Source organism: Megascapheus bottae, chromosome 13 (assembly GCF_031878675.1).
Source record: "Megascapheus bottae isolate mThoBot1 chromosome 13, mThoBot2.hap1, whole genome shotgun sequence".
Lineage (NCBI taxonomy): Eukaryota > Metazoa > Chordata > Mammalia > Rodentia > Geomyidae > Megascapheus > Megascapheus bottae.
In genome coordinates this window covers 32,800,840-32,816,966 of record NC_143521.1, presented here as the reverse complement: position 1 = coordinate 32,816,966, position 16,127 = coordinate 32,800,840, and the positions used below count along the sequence as shown (strand labels likewise).

The 16,127-nt window shown below is 44.2% G+C and overlaps 1 protein-coding gene across 2 annotated transcripts in view; it reads left to right on the top strand.

Annotated features, from left to right (window-relative positions):
• The first annotated feature begins 5,774 nt into the window (after positions 1 to 5,774).
• The window catches only part of Slain2 (SLAIN family member 2), a 49,356-nt gene continuing 39,003 nt past the window's right edge, over positions 5,775 to 16,127 (top strand). For both annotated transcript variants that reach the window (XM_090343629.1, XM_090343628.1), the window contains exon 1: positions 5,775 to 6,240. In XM_090343629.1, coding sequence (XP_090199755.1) covers positions 5,852 to 6,240 — 389 coding nt within the window. In that variant the 5' untranslated portion in view covers positions 5,775 to 5,851. The remainder of the gene's footprint in view (positions 6,241 to 16,127) is intronic.

Here is a 16,127-nt window from a genome sequence, read left to right as displayed (position 1 = left end):
ATACTGTTAGTGCTTTGTAATTTTCCCATACTCTCAGGAATTTCACTAAGAGCTGCTGTGCAAGTAGGAGCAAGTTATGGAAAGGGCCACACCTGCCTAGAAAAGAAGCAACTCTTTCATCTAGCAACAAAGCAGGTTTATCATACAAGAGAACACCTGCAAAGCTCATTGGAATCAGTGTGATGCATTGGCTCTACTACTTGTTTTTATTTCAGTATCATTTCAAGAGTGGCTTTTTAAGCTTGTGCTCACACTTCTGAGTCACCAGAGAAGTGTTGTAATTAACCTGAAAGAGGAAAGTTTTAGATAGAAAAAAGCATATTCTTGTCTCCAAACTTCTCAGTAAAACTATCCTGAGCAACTCTTTTTTGGTTGTTTGTTTGGTTTTGGTCGAGAGGCTTGAACTTTGGGTCCTGGACACTGTCCCTGAGCTCTTCAACTCAAGGCTTCTCCCCTACCACTTGAGGCACAGCACCACTTCTGGTTTTCTAGGGGTTATTGGAGATAAGAGACTCTCAGACTTTAGTACCTGGGCTGGCTTTAAACCTCTGTCCCACATTTCAACCTCCTGAGTATCTAGGATTTACAGGCGTGAGCCACCACGCCCGGCTTTCCTCAGCAATTCTTCAGGGCTGTTGGCAGTCAGGAAGTGGAGCATGACCTCATTTTTTTAAGGATGATACATGCAGGATGGCATGTTGCTCTTTTGGAAGAGGAGAACACAACTTTCCAAAACCAGTCATCCATAATGCTTAGGGATGTTCACTTTAATGATTCAAGGCATAACACATTTATCTGAAGTGCTATTTTAGATCATTTGACAAGCATTTATTAGGCTTCTAAGCAGGGTAGTGACTTACCTGAAGGGTCTCCTGGTTGTTGTATACCCAACAGGAGTAAGTAGCAGAGTAGAAGAACCGATTAATGACATACTAAAGTCATCTGTGTAAGAGAAAATGGCAACTTGAACCACAGTTTATGCACAGGTCTGGGGAATTATTCAAAGATACTTTAAATGTAGAGCCAGCAAGACCTACTCACAAAGCAGATTTCGTGGACAAAACAAAATGAGTATGGATGATCACCACCAAGGTATTTTGCCTGAGTATTTCACAGAAAAGAATGGAATGGTGTACTTCAGTACAAGCAGATATGGGTATATGTTTGTGGTATGTATATGTCTGAATGAATTGCAAGTTCAGTTTTGGACTTGAGAAGGCTCTTATACATTAAATGTCTGGAACAGTGCCTGCCACTGTATCAGACAAAATTAACTGAGTAAATAAATGAAGATTTAGAGTAAAGCAATTGAATCAAAATACAAGTATATCTGTTATGGATTTTTATGTTTAAGCATATTCACACTCATGATATTTTATCAGAATTCTTAACTTTCTTTTACTAAATATTGAATTTGGTACTGATATGGGAGGTCCTAGAATAGGTAAGGACCTGAGATTAAGGGAGTAGAAGTCAAGGTCAAGCACCACAGTTATGGTAAGCTTGAGTCCACCATCAGGCTTGCAGATCTTCAACTGTTCCACATTATTGTACATCAACATCTCCTTGCCTCACATGAGCGCTAACTTCATAGTGGAGATGGAACTTTTTTTCCCCTCTCAGGATATATATTTTTAGGGTTTTTCTTTGAGAAACTGGCTAGTTAAAAAAATCTTTTTTTTTTTTTTTTTTTTTTTTTGCCAGTCCTGGGTCTTGAACTCAGGGCTTGGGCACTGTCATTGGACACTTTTTGCTCAAGGCTAGTGCTCTGACTCTTGAGCCACAGCACCACTTCCAGCTTACCCTGTGTATGTGGTACCGAGGACTTGAACCTAGGGCTTTGTGCATGCTAGGCAAGCACTCTACCACTAAACTACTCTTCCAGCCCCAGGCTAAAAATCTTTGTCACAACCCATCAACTCAAGTGAAAACTGCCACATGTGAAGCTGTCATGACTTTCATCTGATTGTGACCTATCTCTCTGGAAACAAATTCAGATATGTAAGAAACAGAAATGATGGCCGGGCCAAGCCGGAAGTGCCAGAGACGAGACTGCAACAAGCGACAGAGAGCGAAAGCAAGCAAGCAGAGCCCAACCGAGTGGTGGCCGGAGCAAGCGGGGCCAGGAGCGAGCGGGGCCAGGAGCGTGAGGGAGGGAGCCTGACCGGAGCAAGCGGGACCGGAGCGAGCGGGGCCGGAAAGAGAAGGGGGCCAAAAAAAAAAAAAAAAAAAAAGAAAGAAATGATGGCCGTGAGTTTGGCCTAGTGGTAGAGTGCTTGCCTAGCATACACGAAGACCCGGGTTCAATTCCTTAGTACCACATACATAGGAAAAAAACCAGAAGTGGTGCTGAGGCTCCAGTGGTAGAGTGCTAGCCTGGAGGAAAGCCCAAGGACAGTGTTCAGGCTCTGAGTTCAAGCCCTGGCAAAAAAAAAAGAAAGAAACAGAAATGATATTTAATCATACAGATGATACACATATTAGTTTGCAATTACTGTTAATAAGAGAAGGCATCTTTTGACTGAAGGGACCCCTCTCTAGATTTCCCTTTAAAATACAGAGTCCCTTGAGACCTCCCTTCCATCCCCTACAGGCATTTCCCATCTTCATGACAAAGGAGTACTTTACTCAAGCTGGAGTCTGTAAATTCCCTGATATCAGAGCTCAGATTAGGAGAACAGCTTAACCAGGTGGTTATCAGAATTCCTCCCCCACCCTATCCCCTTCACCTGCCAGGAAACTCCTTCCCTTTCCTTGGTCATCAGAGCAGTGTGCCAGAAGCCCGCCCAGATGATAGGTCAGCTCAAACAGCAAAGGTGTCAGTGGTTGCCCCAGCTGTCACTCAAGTATGTTGAGATTCCATTGGCCACCTGTGTATGGCCCAGCCCAACCACATGGCTAGTGGCCTATAAAAGAAGCCTGTAAGACTGGGCAGTGTTCCTCTCTCACTGATGTCTTAGAGACAGCTCTGACAGATCAGTATGATTCTCGATGCTAGGCATGGAATAAAAAACTGTTTAACTTCCGCTTTTGTGTCAGACTCATTCCTTTGATCACGGACCCTAATATTGGAAGACTGGACCCTAACATTGACTACGTCAGTAAAATCCTTACCAGTACTAATATTTTTTTTTTTTGCCAGTGCTGGCTTGAACCCAGGGCCTGAGCACTGTCCTTGGACTTTCATCAAGGCTAATGCTCTACCACTTGAGTCACAGCACCACTTTTGCCTTTTTCTATGTGTGTGGTAAAGGAGGAATTGAATCCAGGTCTTTGTGCATGCTACGTAAACACTACCACTAGGCAAACTCCCAGCCCTAGTTTAAAAAAAAAATATATATATATATATATATTTTTTTTTTAACACACTCAATGTTTCTTATTCTGGCTATGAATAAACATCTTTCTGGTCCTTGACTTTTCAAGCACTGAAATTCTAATTAGTGTGTATGTATGTGTGTTCATGGGGCTTGAACTCAGGTCCCGGGCCCTCAAGCAGTTTTGCTCAAGAATAGCACTCTATGAGTTTGAGCCACTGTTCTACTTCTGTTTTCCTGGTGGTTAATTGGAGTGAAGAATCTCACAGACTTCCCTGCTTGGGCTGGCTTTGAACCACAATCCTCAGATATCAGCCTACAGAGTAATGAGGAGTAGAAGCAAGGGCCACTAGTACCTGGGTTTTCTAATTAATTTCCAACTAATCAGATATTGTACAAAACATGGCCAAGACAAGAAGTGTGTGTGTTGGTACTTGGGCTTGGGTGCTGGCCTTTAGGGTTTTTGTTTTCCTCAAGGCGGCACTTTACCATTCAATCCACACTTTTACATTCATCTTTTTGGTGATTAATTGGAGGCAGTAGTATCACGAACTTTTCTGCTTCAGCTAGGGTCAAACAAGGATCCTCACTTGAGTGAGCTACCAGCATCCAGCAATAGAGTGCATGAAAACAAAACAAAAAGTTTAAAATGGGTGCTGGGAGTTTTGCCTAGTGGTAAGAGTGTTTGCCTAGCACACATAAAGATCCGGTTCTATTTCTTGGTATCACATACATAGAAAGAGCCAGAAGTGGTAATGTGGCTCAAGTGGTAGAGCACTAGCCCTGAGAAAGCCCAAGGGCAGAGCTAAGGCTCTGAGTTCAAGCTTTAGGACTGGCAAAAAAAAAAAAAAGTTAAAAATAGTTGCAGCAAGAAATCCATCCCTTGGTATAACAAATGGTTCATTTTCATCAGATGAATGACAAAAACAAATGAAAAGACTTCCTTGAAAAAAAATGCAAAAAAACCCCCCCAAAAACAAAAAAACTGGGAATACCTGTTGAGAGCTACTGATCTTGTAATGTTAAAGTAAGCAGAATAAGGAGCTCTTTGTGATTGTCCGAAACAGGTTTCCCAGCAGGGTGAGTACTAGTTTTATGCAAAGATCAGCTTTGATAGGAGGGTTATTCTAGACAAGTAAAATACAACCAGCCAGGAGGGCGGCCATTAAAAGTCCTTCAGAGAAGTCCACACCCAAATGTAATAGTGCTTGGAAGGGTGGAGGAGGCAAGAGTGGGAAAGCAGTAAAATAAGCCAACTAGTTCACAGTTGGCACCGAAACAGCAGCGGTGGTGATGGTTTGCTTTTGCAGCAGTACTGCAAAAAACGGGAGCCATCCGAACAAACTTTTACTTTCACTCATCTCCAGTGTTCATTACCTGTCAACATGGTTGTTAATTTTACTACACATTTTTTTTTAGAAAGTCAAGACACACTATGTATGAAAAAAATATTTTTTTGGGGGTGGGGGGAAGATCCAAGGAAGGTGCAGAGAAGCCGGTTTCTGTGCCTTGCTTCCCCAGTGAGTTGTAAACTTCCAATCGGAAAAAAATCCGCTTCAAATACATAATAAATAATGCCTTAAAAAGTGCTGGTGACTAGCCCACAGTGAGCACTACACAAAGTATGGTTATTATTTCGACCTTGGACCTCTGAGCCTCTGGAGATTCGGGTTTCTCGTTTTTGAGGCAAGAACCCGGTCACAGATGGTCTCTGGGGCTCCAGCCAAGCTCTGACAAGCTCCGATTTCAAGAGGGAACCAAACGAATGTGTGCCAAACAAGCAAACCCTCCCCAAGGGGCCCGACTGAGGCCCGCCCACAAACCCGGCTCGGGTGTCCCCCTGGCCGCGCGTCAGGGAGTGAAGAATCCGCTCCACGCCCCTCACGCAAGCCCGAGAAGCCTCGCTGATCCACAGCCACGTTCGCAATCTCAGCCCCGCCCGAGACAGGGCAAGCTGAGCTTAGGGTGGGGCCGGCGACCGCTGGGGCCGCACCCCACAGGCGACCGGCCCGGTCCCACCTCCGCCAGCACCCCGACCACACCCCTTCCTGTGAAACGCCACGCCCACACCAGGCCCTGCCCCGGCGCCCGGCACAAACCACGCCCACACCAGACAAGTCCCGCCCCCTCCGCCAGGCCCCCACCGCGAGCGCCGCGCCTGGTCCTTTCAGCGTCGGCGGGCGGCCACGTCCACTCCCGACGCTCTGAGGTCACCGTCGGGGCCGAACTGCAGGGGGCGGAGGGACGGAGGGAAGATGGCGGCGGAGGCCGGATATTGGCGCCGCCTCCCCCAATCCCGGAGCCGGCGCAGATGAGGCGGCTCGGCTGGGGCCAGCGGCGCTTCGGAACCCGAGCCGGGGGGACCCTGGCGGTGGGGCCTGGCCCAGCCCTATGCGGGCGCCTCGGCTAGAGTGAGCGGCGGCGGCGGCGGCGGTGGTGGCGGCGGTGGCGGCGGCGGCGGTGGCGACGCCTCGCTCCTCCGCGTCTTTCCCGGGCGCTGTGAGTCCCCGCGGGTGGCGGGCGGCGGGGCCAGGATGGAGGACGTTAACTCCAACGTGAACGCCGACCAGGAGGTGCGGAAGCTGCAGGAACTGGTAAAGAAGCTGGAGAAACAGAACGAGCAGCTGCGGAGCCGCTCGGGCGCGGTGCAGGGCGCAGGCCCGCTGGGCCCGGGCAGCCCGCTGCGGGCCGGGGCGTCCGCTCCGGGCTCCGGCGCCGCGTCCCCTCGAGGCTTCCCCTTGGGCCTCAGCGTTAAGTCCGGCGGCGGGGCCGGGTCCGGCCTCCGGCGGACGAGCAGCGAGGAACCGCGGGACGTCACCTGCTTGCTGGCGGCGGGCGAGGGCGGCTTGCTGGACGAGGTGGAGCCGCTGAGGCCCGACGAGTTGGAGCGCCTGTCAGGCTGGGAGGAGGAGGAGGAGAGCTGGTGAGCGAGCGCGGGGCGCCGGGCCGGGGGCCGAGGAGCAGCGGGCCGGGGTCGCCCCCGCTCCGTCGCCGCGCTTTGTGTGGCCGGGTGGTCTCTCGGATAGCGGGACTCCGTGGCGTTTCTCGCTCTGACTGCGGGAATACGGCTGGAGTTGGGGCTGCCGGGCGGGCACAGGGAAAGGGGCACAGCGCTAGTTCCTTGGGGGCTCCGGGACCCTGTGGGTGCTAGTTGAGGTGGGGGAGGGTGTCCTGTAGTTGACACAGCTTCGGACGGTCTGTTCGCCTAGAGGAGTCAGAGATGGAAAGCCGCTTGGTAGGGAGGGCCCAGCCTTTGTGTGAAATACCGGCTTTGGGTGGGTGTTTTGGATATTGGGGAGGGCTCTGCTGGATGAGATCTCGTCACCGGGTACCCTGAGCTGGAGGTGGGTAGGGCAGACCCGAGTCGTTCTCGTCCCGTGCGGCGGGCGGTCAGTGTTTTGGACCGGGCGTGAGGTTGGGTGTATTTCTGGTAAGGGGAGGCCGAGTGAATCAGCGCGCTCCCCCTTGGGGGATGGGGTGACGCTTTGTGTGAAAAGGGCAGAGCACGGTGTTGCTTTGTGTGAAGAGCCCCTAGCTCGCTCTTTTTTTCTTAAAGCAAGAATTGGGCCTGACAATGTCCAGAGCTGTGACGTGATAGTCATCAAACCTTTCATTTCCATGTCGTCTAGGGACATAGAGTCCTCCTTAAAAGTCTGAAAAATTTCTTGATGAACTTGTAACTCATACCTTGATATCACTTTCACTAATAGGAAAACGACACGGAAGGAAACTTTTGCCCTCTTCATTTTATTGCCACTTAAAGATGTCTGTGGGAAACTATCTTTTACTTGATTCAGCCTTCTTAAACTTAACTCAAATATCCCTTCTCATCGTTTAAACGGAAAGTTATGAGGTAGCAAACTCAAAGCCCTTCATAGACTGCAGGCCTGGAACTTTGAAGTGTTTTTGAGCTTTGCCTGGGTCATGCCCTGGCTTTGCCATTCGCTGGTCATATGACCTTGGGAAAGCTACTTTGAGCTTCACTTTTCCCCTCTCTATTTGATAGAACAAGTTTGAGTTCTTCTATAGAGTTGCAAAGATTAAATAAAATAATCTATTTCATACTTTTGCATCTGGAACCGGCATAAAGTAAATTCTCTGACTAACTACTGTTACTTTTAAACCTAGTTTCTTAAATCAAGAATATTGAGTGTGCTTATATGAGTGCAGCCTGAGATGCTAAAGGTTGTTGCTTGTTGAAAGGCTGTAATAGTCATGCTGAGAGTTAAGTTAAACAAGATAAGATGTGTGCAGTGAATTGTTGGTAGACTGATGAGACAAGGAGGACTGACAATTCCCAGAAGCTGGCAAGAAATAAGGTCTAAAGTATTTGGGAGAAACTTAAAGGAGGAAACAAAATGGCATTGAAGTTGAGGTAGGGTGTGACAACATTTCATGCTGTGGCAACTACATGTGGGATTTTTGTTTTTCTTCTTTCCTCTGGTCCTGGGGCTTGAAGGCAGGGCCAAAGTGCTGTCCTTGAGCTTTTTTTTTTTTTTTTTTTTTTTGCTTAAAGTTAGCACTCCTCCACTGAGCCACAGCTCTTCTTGCTTTTTGCTAGTTAACTGGAGATGAGTCTCATAGTCTTTCTTCTCCAAGGCTGGCTTTGAATGGCAATCTGTAACTAAGGTTGCAGGCGTGAGCCACTGGGGCCTGGCTGCATTACAAGGAGTTATTTCTAACTCCTAGCTGGGAAGATGAATGACAAAGGTACTCAAGAATATGCTATCAAACCTTTATGTTATTGCCATATGATAACCAAGTATTATTAGAACTGACTATAATAATGACATTTTCACAATAAGGGAAATCACATCCTACCAATGGAATTCTGGGCATGTATACACTTGAAACGAATCTAGAATCATTCAGATACCATCACAAGTCTCTTCCAAGTGATGATGATGATGCTCATAATAATAAGGATTAACTTCACTCATCAGCCCATTTTAGATTATGTATTATTAGAACACATTGAATCCACTTGGAGAAGCTGATTAAGTCTTGGGCTACTTTGGTTTCTAAGCATAGAATTTGTTAAAGTAAACAAGTGTCAGAAGTTTATTTCAACAAGATGAGATTACTGCTTGCTTCTTTGACCTGACTTGATTTTTTTCTTAAATTCTTTTTGGTGATAGTAGTAGGGTTTGAACTCAAGGTTTCTCCCTTGATATTTAGGCTGTCTGCCAGTGGAGCCACACTTATAGCTAGTCCTTTTGATTTTAGGAATTTTTGGAATATGGTCTTGGATTTTTCCTGGGCTAGCTATTTATATTTCCTGTGTAGCTGGGATGACAGGAATGTACTCCACCTAGCTATTTTTTGAGATGGACTCTTGTTAACATTTTGCCCTCACTAGCCTTGAACTGAGATACTTGGTATCACTGCTTCCTCGGTAGCTGTGATTATAAGAATGTGTCATATAAGCCAGGCACTGGGTGGCTCCTATAATCCTAGCTGCTGAAGGAGGTTGAGATGTGAGGATCATGGTTCAGAGCCAGCCTGGGCAGAAAACCTATGAGACTCGTCTCCAACAAACTACTCTGGAGCCAGAAGTGGTGTTGTGGCTCAAGTAGTAGAATACCAGCCTTGATACACTAGTATAATTTTCCTGTTTCATTTTGGAAAAAAATTATACTACTTGGTAAGCTGTTTTTGTGACACCTCCCCCCTCCCAGCCCCCAACACACGCATACATACACATGAATGGATTTTAACCTTCACTTTGAAGAAGATTCTAGAGAAACTCAAAAAAGTCTAGGGAAAGAAGAAGCTCAGGAACAGCACCTGGGTGTCAAGGTCCTTCGTCCCAGTCCCTCTCCATCAGCAGGAGGGATAGGAGAACACGCCCCTACCAGGACAAGCCTAGCCTAGTGAGGGGCCATTGACTACCTGCACCCAGATGCATCAGGCAGGTTCTTCAAGGTAGGAGTCTCTCTCCCCAACCTCCCTCCTGAGGAAGTCCCTCCAGCTAATATATCCTCACTATGGGTCTCAGGAGAGAGTGATAAAGCAGTAAAACACATTTGTAACCAATGGTTATCAAGTCTTGTACCCTGCCCCTTGTCTTGCCTTGTCTCAGCAGAAAGTTATTAGACATGGCATTACTCTGCTCCCAGCACCTGGGCTCTGAATTGAAGCCTCAGGACTGCCCCTCCCCCATCAAAAAAAATGCCACTGCACTGGCCTAGCTTTGTACATATCTCAATACTATATATGATTTAAGCTTTTTTCTGAAAATATTTTTGTGCATTAAAAGTTGAAGGGCTGATAGGGCCAGGAGCATAGCCAAGTGGTAGAGTGATTGTGTAGGGAGCCTTGGGTTGTGTTCCTTGGTACCACATACATAGAAAAAGCGCTGTGGTTCAAGTGGTAGAGCGCTAGTCTTGAGCTCAAAGGCTCAGGGACAATGCCCAGGTACAGAGTACAATCCCCAGGACTGACCAAAAAAAAATGTTGAAAGGCTGAGAGAGTTGTTGGTCAGTGGTGAGTACTTGCTTAGTTTGTATGAGGTCCTAGGTATCGTTCTCAGCACCAGGGCAAAAAGTCAGATAAATTATAATTGGATAAATTATGTATTCATGGTATAAGTTGAAGGTTGTGGATGTTAGTGGCAGAAAGATTCATAAGTAACAAGAATTTTTTAATTTATTTGATAACTAGTATATGCATGTATCTGAGTAACTGAAACCAAAGTTTCACAAAACTGTAGTTACTTTGTGCTATAAATGATACACTATTTTTACTATTTTATTTCATTAGGGAAAAATGATACTACTTGTCTTCGTGACATTCCCTCCTCTTCCCCTAACACATATACACATGAATGGGTTGTAACTCTCACTTTCAAAAAAAAAGATTCTAGAGTAACTTAGAAAAATCTAGGGAAAGGAACTAACATTATTGTTTATCATAGTATATAAGGATGTGCCAGGCAGTTTACAAATATTTCTTTTGGTGGGGGGAGAGTCATGGGGCTTGAATTCTGGGCCTGGGTGCTGAGCTCTTCAGCTCAAGGCTACTGCCCTACCCCTGGGACTAGGTGCTGTCCTTGAGCTCTTGAGCTCAAGGCTACCATCCCACCCTTGAGCCATAGCCCCACTTCCCATTTTCTAGTGATTAATTGGAGATGAGTCTCCCGGCTTTGTATATTGATGGGGCTGGCTTTGAACCTTGATCCTCAGATCTCAGCCTCCTGAGTAACTAGGATTACAGGTGTGAGCCACTGCGCCTGGCATTTTACAAGTATTTTTGCATTTACATCTAATTTTTTTTTCCCGGTTGTGGGGTTTGAACTCTGGGCCTGGATGCTATCCCTGAGCTTTTGAGCTCAAGGATAGCACTCTGCCACTTGAGCCACTGAGCCACTTCTGGTTCTCTGGTGGTTAATTAGAGATAAGAATCTCACAGATGTTTGTGCTGTACTAGCTTTGAAATGATCCTCAGATCTCAACCTCCTGAGTAGTTAGGATTACAGGCATGAACCACCAGAGCCCGGCTTGCGTTTAATTTATGTACATTTATAAAGTATATATTATTTTCTGCTTAAGGGAACTTAGTCTGACTTTCAAATAACACACAGTAAATGATGGAGCTAAGATTACCAGTTCTATAAATCAAACAATGCTGTTTCCAATATTTTTCTACATATAATGCTTTTTCCACATGACTGGTCCCTTTAAACATTAGAAGATCATGATGATACCCTCCCCACCATATACTCTGAACATTCTCTTCTGCAGAGTAAACCCCAGAAATTTCTTCTGTGTGTGTGTGTGAAGATGACGGGAAAATTTATTAGGAAAGCAAAACGTTTTCAGTAGACGGAAAGAGGGTCATCTGTTAGGGTAAGACTGTCAATGCACCATGGAAAGGTTGGTTTTTTTTTCTTGCCAGTCCTGGAGCTTGAACTAGGGGCCTGAGCACTCTCCATAGGCGTTAAGGCTAGAACTGGATCACTTGAGCCATAGCACCACTTCTGGCTTTTTCTGTGTATGTAGTACCAAGGAATTGAACCCAGGTCTTTGTGCATGCTAGGCAAGCACTCTATTAGGCCAAACTCCCAGCTCCCATGGAAAAAATTTTTTTTTAATTTTCTTTTTTTTTAATTAAAGAATTTATTAACATTGATTTTCACATATTTCAAATGATGTATTTAACAAACAAGTATTCAAGAAGGGAATCTCTATAATCACTGGAACTTAGATTTTAGAACATAATTAAAATTAGGCTGAGGGTTTATGTGTAATAGATACATATCAATCTATGTAATAAAACATGTCTATAGAGTTGGGGCGTCCTTCTCCGACATCTACAAGGGGGATAAAATGGCGGCAGAGCCTACGAGTAATCCCAGGACCACAGACTGCGGAGACCAGACTGTCAGTGCAGATCTACCTTTATTTTACAAAAACGTGCTAGCTAAATACAGACAGAGCAGTCGCAGCCACGTCATCAAATAGGGACGGCCATCAGCCATTGGTGTTGTGAGTCACGCCCCACTTGGTCCAAGTGGGTGGGACCAGGCGCCCTCTGACTCCTGACTGCTTGTGTCACTGAGTGTGTATGTGCTGAAGCACAGATAGCAAGCAGCAGGCTACCCCCACATAGAGTCATGTAGTTGTGTTTATATTTCCAGTACTATATCCATAGTATTGGGTGTGCAAATATTAAGTCCTTGCTCTTGTACTGTGTGGATATAATAGCCACATATTAAGGTTACCATGCGCCTTTTGTTCCTTTGGTCTTGACTTAATCAACATGATTCGCTCCAGATTCATTCACTTCCCTGTGAATGCCACTATTTTGTTTGTTGGCTATGTAGAATTCCATTGTGTGTGTGTGTGTATCACATTTTTTATATTCATTCATCTGCAGTAGGGCATCTAGGTTGTTTCCATCACCTGACTATTGTGAATAATGCAGAGATGAACATAGCTGAGCAGGTGTCCTTATGATGTCCAGGATAGATGCCCAGGAGTGGTATGGCGGGATTGTAGGGAAGGTCTATTTTAAGTTCTTCAAGAAACCTCCACACTGTTTTCCAGAGTGGCTGAACTTGCTTACAGTCCTACCAGCAGTGCATTAGGGGTCATTTTTCTCCACAACCCTGCCAACATCTGTCATTGTCTGAGATCAAAATCTTGGCCATTCTTGTTGGGGTAAGGTGGTATCTTAGGGTTGTTTTTATTTGCATTTCCTTTATGAACATGGATGATGAGCATTTTCTCGTATATTTTTCTGCCATTTTAACCTCTTTTGATAAGTCTCTCTTTAGTTCCCTTGCCCATTTAGTGATTGGTTTGTTGGGTTTGGGGGGATTAGTTTCTTTTTTTTTTTTATCAGTCCTGGGCTTGAGCTCAGGGCCTGAGCGCTGTCCTTGGATTTTTCTCAAGGCTAGAGCTCTACCACTTGAGCCTCAGCAGCCACTTCGGGCTTTTTCTAAGTAAGTGGTACCAAGGAATTGAAATCGTGTCTTCATGCATGCTAGGCAAGCACTCTACCACTAGGCCAAACTCCTGGCCCCTAGGGGGATTAGTTTCTTGAGTTCTCTGTAGATATTGGATATTAAACATTTGTCTGCTGTATTATTGGTAAATATCTTTTCCCAGTTGGTTGGCTGTCTTTCTACTTTAGTAGCTATGTTATTATCTGTGCAGAAACTTTATTTTTAGGTAGTCCTATTTGTCAAGTCTCTCTCCAATCTGTTGTGACCCTGGGGTTCTGTTAAGGAAGTTTTTGCCTGTGCGTATGAGTTCCAATGTCTCCTACTCTGTTATGTAGCAATTTCAGGTCTGATATTGAGGTCTTTGATCCATTTTGAGATAATGTTCATGCATGGCGACAGGCTGGGATCAGTATAAGTTGACTATAGCTATGTGGTTTTATTCCTGGATCTTCTATTCTCTTTGATCTTCTGGTCTATTTTTTTTTGCCAATAATATGTTGTTTTTGTTATGGCTCTATAGTAGAGTTTGAAGTCTGGTATTATAATACCATCTACATTGTTCTTTTTGCCTAGAATTACTTTGGCTATTCTGGGTCTTTTGTTGTTTGATATGAACCTTTGGATTACGCCCTCTATTTCAGTAAATGTCCTTGGGATTTTGTTGGGGATTGCATTGAAATTGTATATCAATTTTGGCAGCGTGGCCATTTTCACAATGTTGATTCTTCCTGTCCATGAGCATGGGATGTCTTTCCATTTCTTGGTATCCTCTTTGATTTCTTTGTTTTGGCTTTTATAGTTTTCATTAAATAATTCCTTCACATCCTTGGTTAGGTTAATTCCTAAATATTTTAGTCTTTTGGGGACTATTGCAAATGGGATCATTTTCTTGATTTCTCCTTCTGTTTGTGTTGGTGTACAGAAAGATTACTGACTTGAAGGTTGATTTTGTATTCTGCCACTTTGCCAAAGTGGTTTATTCTGAGAGTTTGGGAGTGGAATTTATTGGGCCGTTCAGGTATACAATCATGTCATCTGCGAATAGGAGTAATTTAATTTCTTTCCCTATGTGGATCCCTTTGATGTCCTTTTCTTGCCTTATTGCCTTGGCTAACAGTTCTAGCACTATATTAAAGATAAGTGGAGAGAGTGGGCATCCCTGCCTTGTTCCTGATTTCAAGATAAATAGTTCTAGTTTTTCTCCATTCAGTATGATACTAGCTGTAGGTCTGTCATATATGGCTTTCATTATTTTTAAGAATGTACCTCTTATTCCTATTTTCTGTAGTGCTTTAAACAAGAATGGATGCTGTATTTTGTCAAATGCCTTCTCAGGGTCCAGAGAAATTATCATATGATTCTTAACCTTAGCTGTAGTAATCCAATGATGTATTATATTAATTGTTTTGCAAATGTTAAATCAGCCTTGCATCTGTGGGGTGAAACCTACTTGATCATAGTGTGTAATTTTTAAAATTTATCTCTAGATTCTGTTGGTTAGTATCTTAATGAGCAGCTTTGCTTCTGTGTTCATCAGAGAGATTGGTCTGTAGTTCTCTCTTTTTTTTTTTGTAGGATCCTTCCCTGGTTTGGGGATGAATGTGATATTGGCTTCATAGAATGAGTTTCAGATGGCTCTCTCTGCTTCTATTTCTCAGAAGAGCTTCAAGAGTGTAGATATTAACTCATCTTTAAATGTCTTACAGAATTGCACAGTGAAACCAATTGAGCCTGGGCTGTTCTTAGTTGGCATGTTTCTGATTGCTTCCACCATCTCACTGAGGAAATTGGTTTGTTCAGTTGACCTATCTCTTCTTGGTTCAATGTGGGCAGCCTATGTTTATTTAAAGAATCATCTATTTCTACTAAATTTTCCTGTTTTGTTGAATATAAGTACTTATTCATGATGGTCTGGATTTTTTTGTATATCCATTGTGATTGTTCCCGTGGCATCCCTAATCTTGTTTGAGTCTGCCCTCTCCTTTTATTTTATTTTTTTTTCCAGCCCTAGGGCTTGACCTTAGGGCCCAAGCACTGCTTTGGGCTTTCTCAAGGCTAGTGTTCTACCACAGCACCATTTTCAGCTTTTTCTATGTATGTAGTATTGAAGAATCGAACCCTGGTCTTTGTGCATGCTAGGTAAGCACTCTAACACTAGCCAACCTCCCAGCCTGCCTTCTCCTTTTTTGGATTAATCTTCCCACGGGTCTGTCAATTTTGTTGACTCTTTCAAAAAACCAGTTTTTCATTTATTAATTTTATTCAATCTTATTGCAATTTCATATTTCAGATTTTATTTTTGTTATTTCTGCCCTACTTGTCTTAGAGTTAACTTTTTCTTGCTCCTCTAGGTTCTTTAATTCCTTCTTTAGGTTATTTACATTTTTTTCTGTCTTTTTAATATGGGCGATAAGTTTGCTCTTTGGGACTGCTTTTGCTGTGTCTCATAAATTCCTTTGTGATGTATTTATTTTCATTGCATTTGTAGGAAGTATTCAATTTCTTTTTTGATTTTTTTTCTGTAACCCAGGGGTTATTCAGAAGTGGGTTATTCAACTTCTATGTGTTTGAGTGGTTTTTACACTGTACTATGTTGTTCAGAACTAGTCTGATTCCACTGAATCAGATAGCATGCAGGAGGTTATATCAATCCTCTTGTATCTGCTTAGGTCTTTCTTTCTTTCTTTTTTTCTTTTTTCGGTCAGTCATGGGGCTTGAACTCTGGGCTTGGGCACTGTCCCTGAGCTCTTCAGCTCAAGGCTACTGCACTAGCCCTTGAGCCACCACCCCACTTCCGGTTTTCTAGTAGTTAATCGGAGAGAAGAGTCTCATGTTCTTTAGTGCACGGGATGGCTTTGAACTGTGATCCTCAGATCTCAGCCTCCTGAGTAGCTAGGGATGCCTAGTTACTGGGACTTGAGTGCCTTTCTATGCTTAGGTTCTTTGTGTGAACTGTTACATGATCTCTTTTGGAGAAGAATGTTCTGTGGGCTACAGAGTAAAATACATTGTGTTTTACTGTTGGATGGAAAACTCTGTGGATGTCTGCTAACCCCAGCTGGGCTCTGGTGTCATTTAACTCAGAGGTTTCTTTGCTTATCTTTTCCTTGGCTGATCTGTCCTTTGGTGAGAGTGGTGTATTGAAATCTCCCCCTATTGGGCCAGGAGTTTGGCCTAGTGGTTAAAGTGCTTACCTAGCATGCGTGAAGACCCGGGTTCGATTCCTTGGTACCACATACATACAAAAAAAAAAATGAAATCTCCCCCTATAACTGTGTTAGAGTTTATATTGTCCTATAGGTCTATGAGAGTTTGCCTGACATACTTAGGTGCTCTCATGTTGAGAGAGTTAATGTTTATAA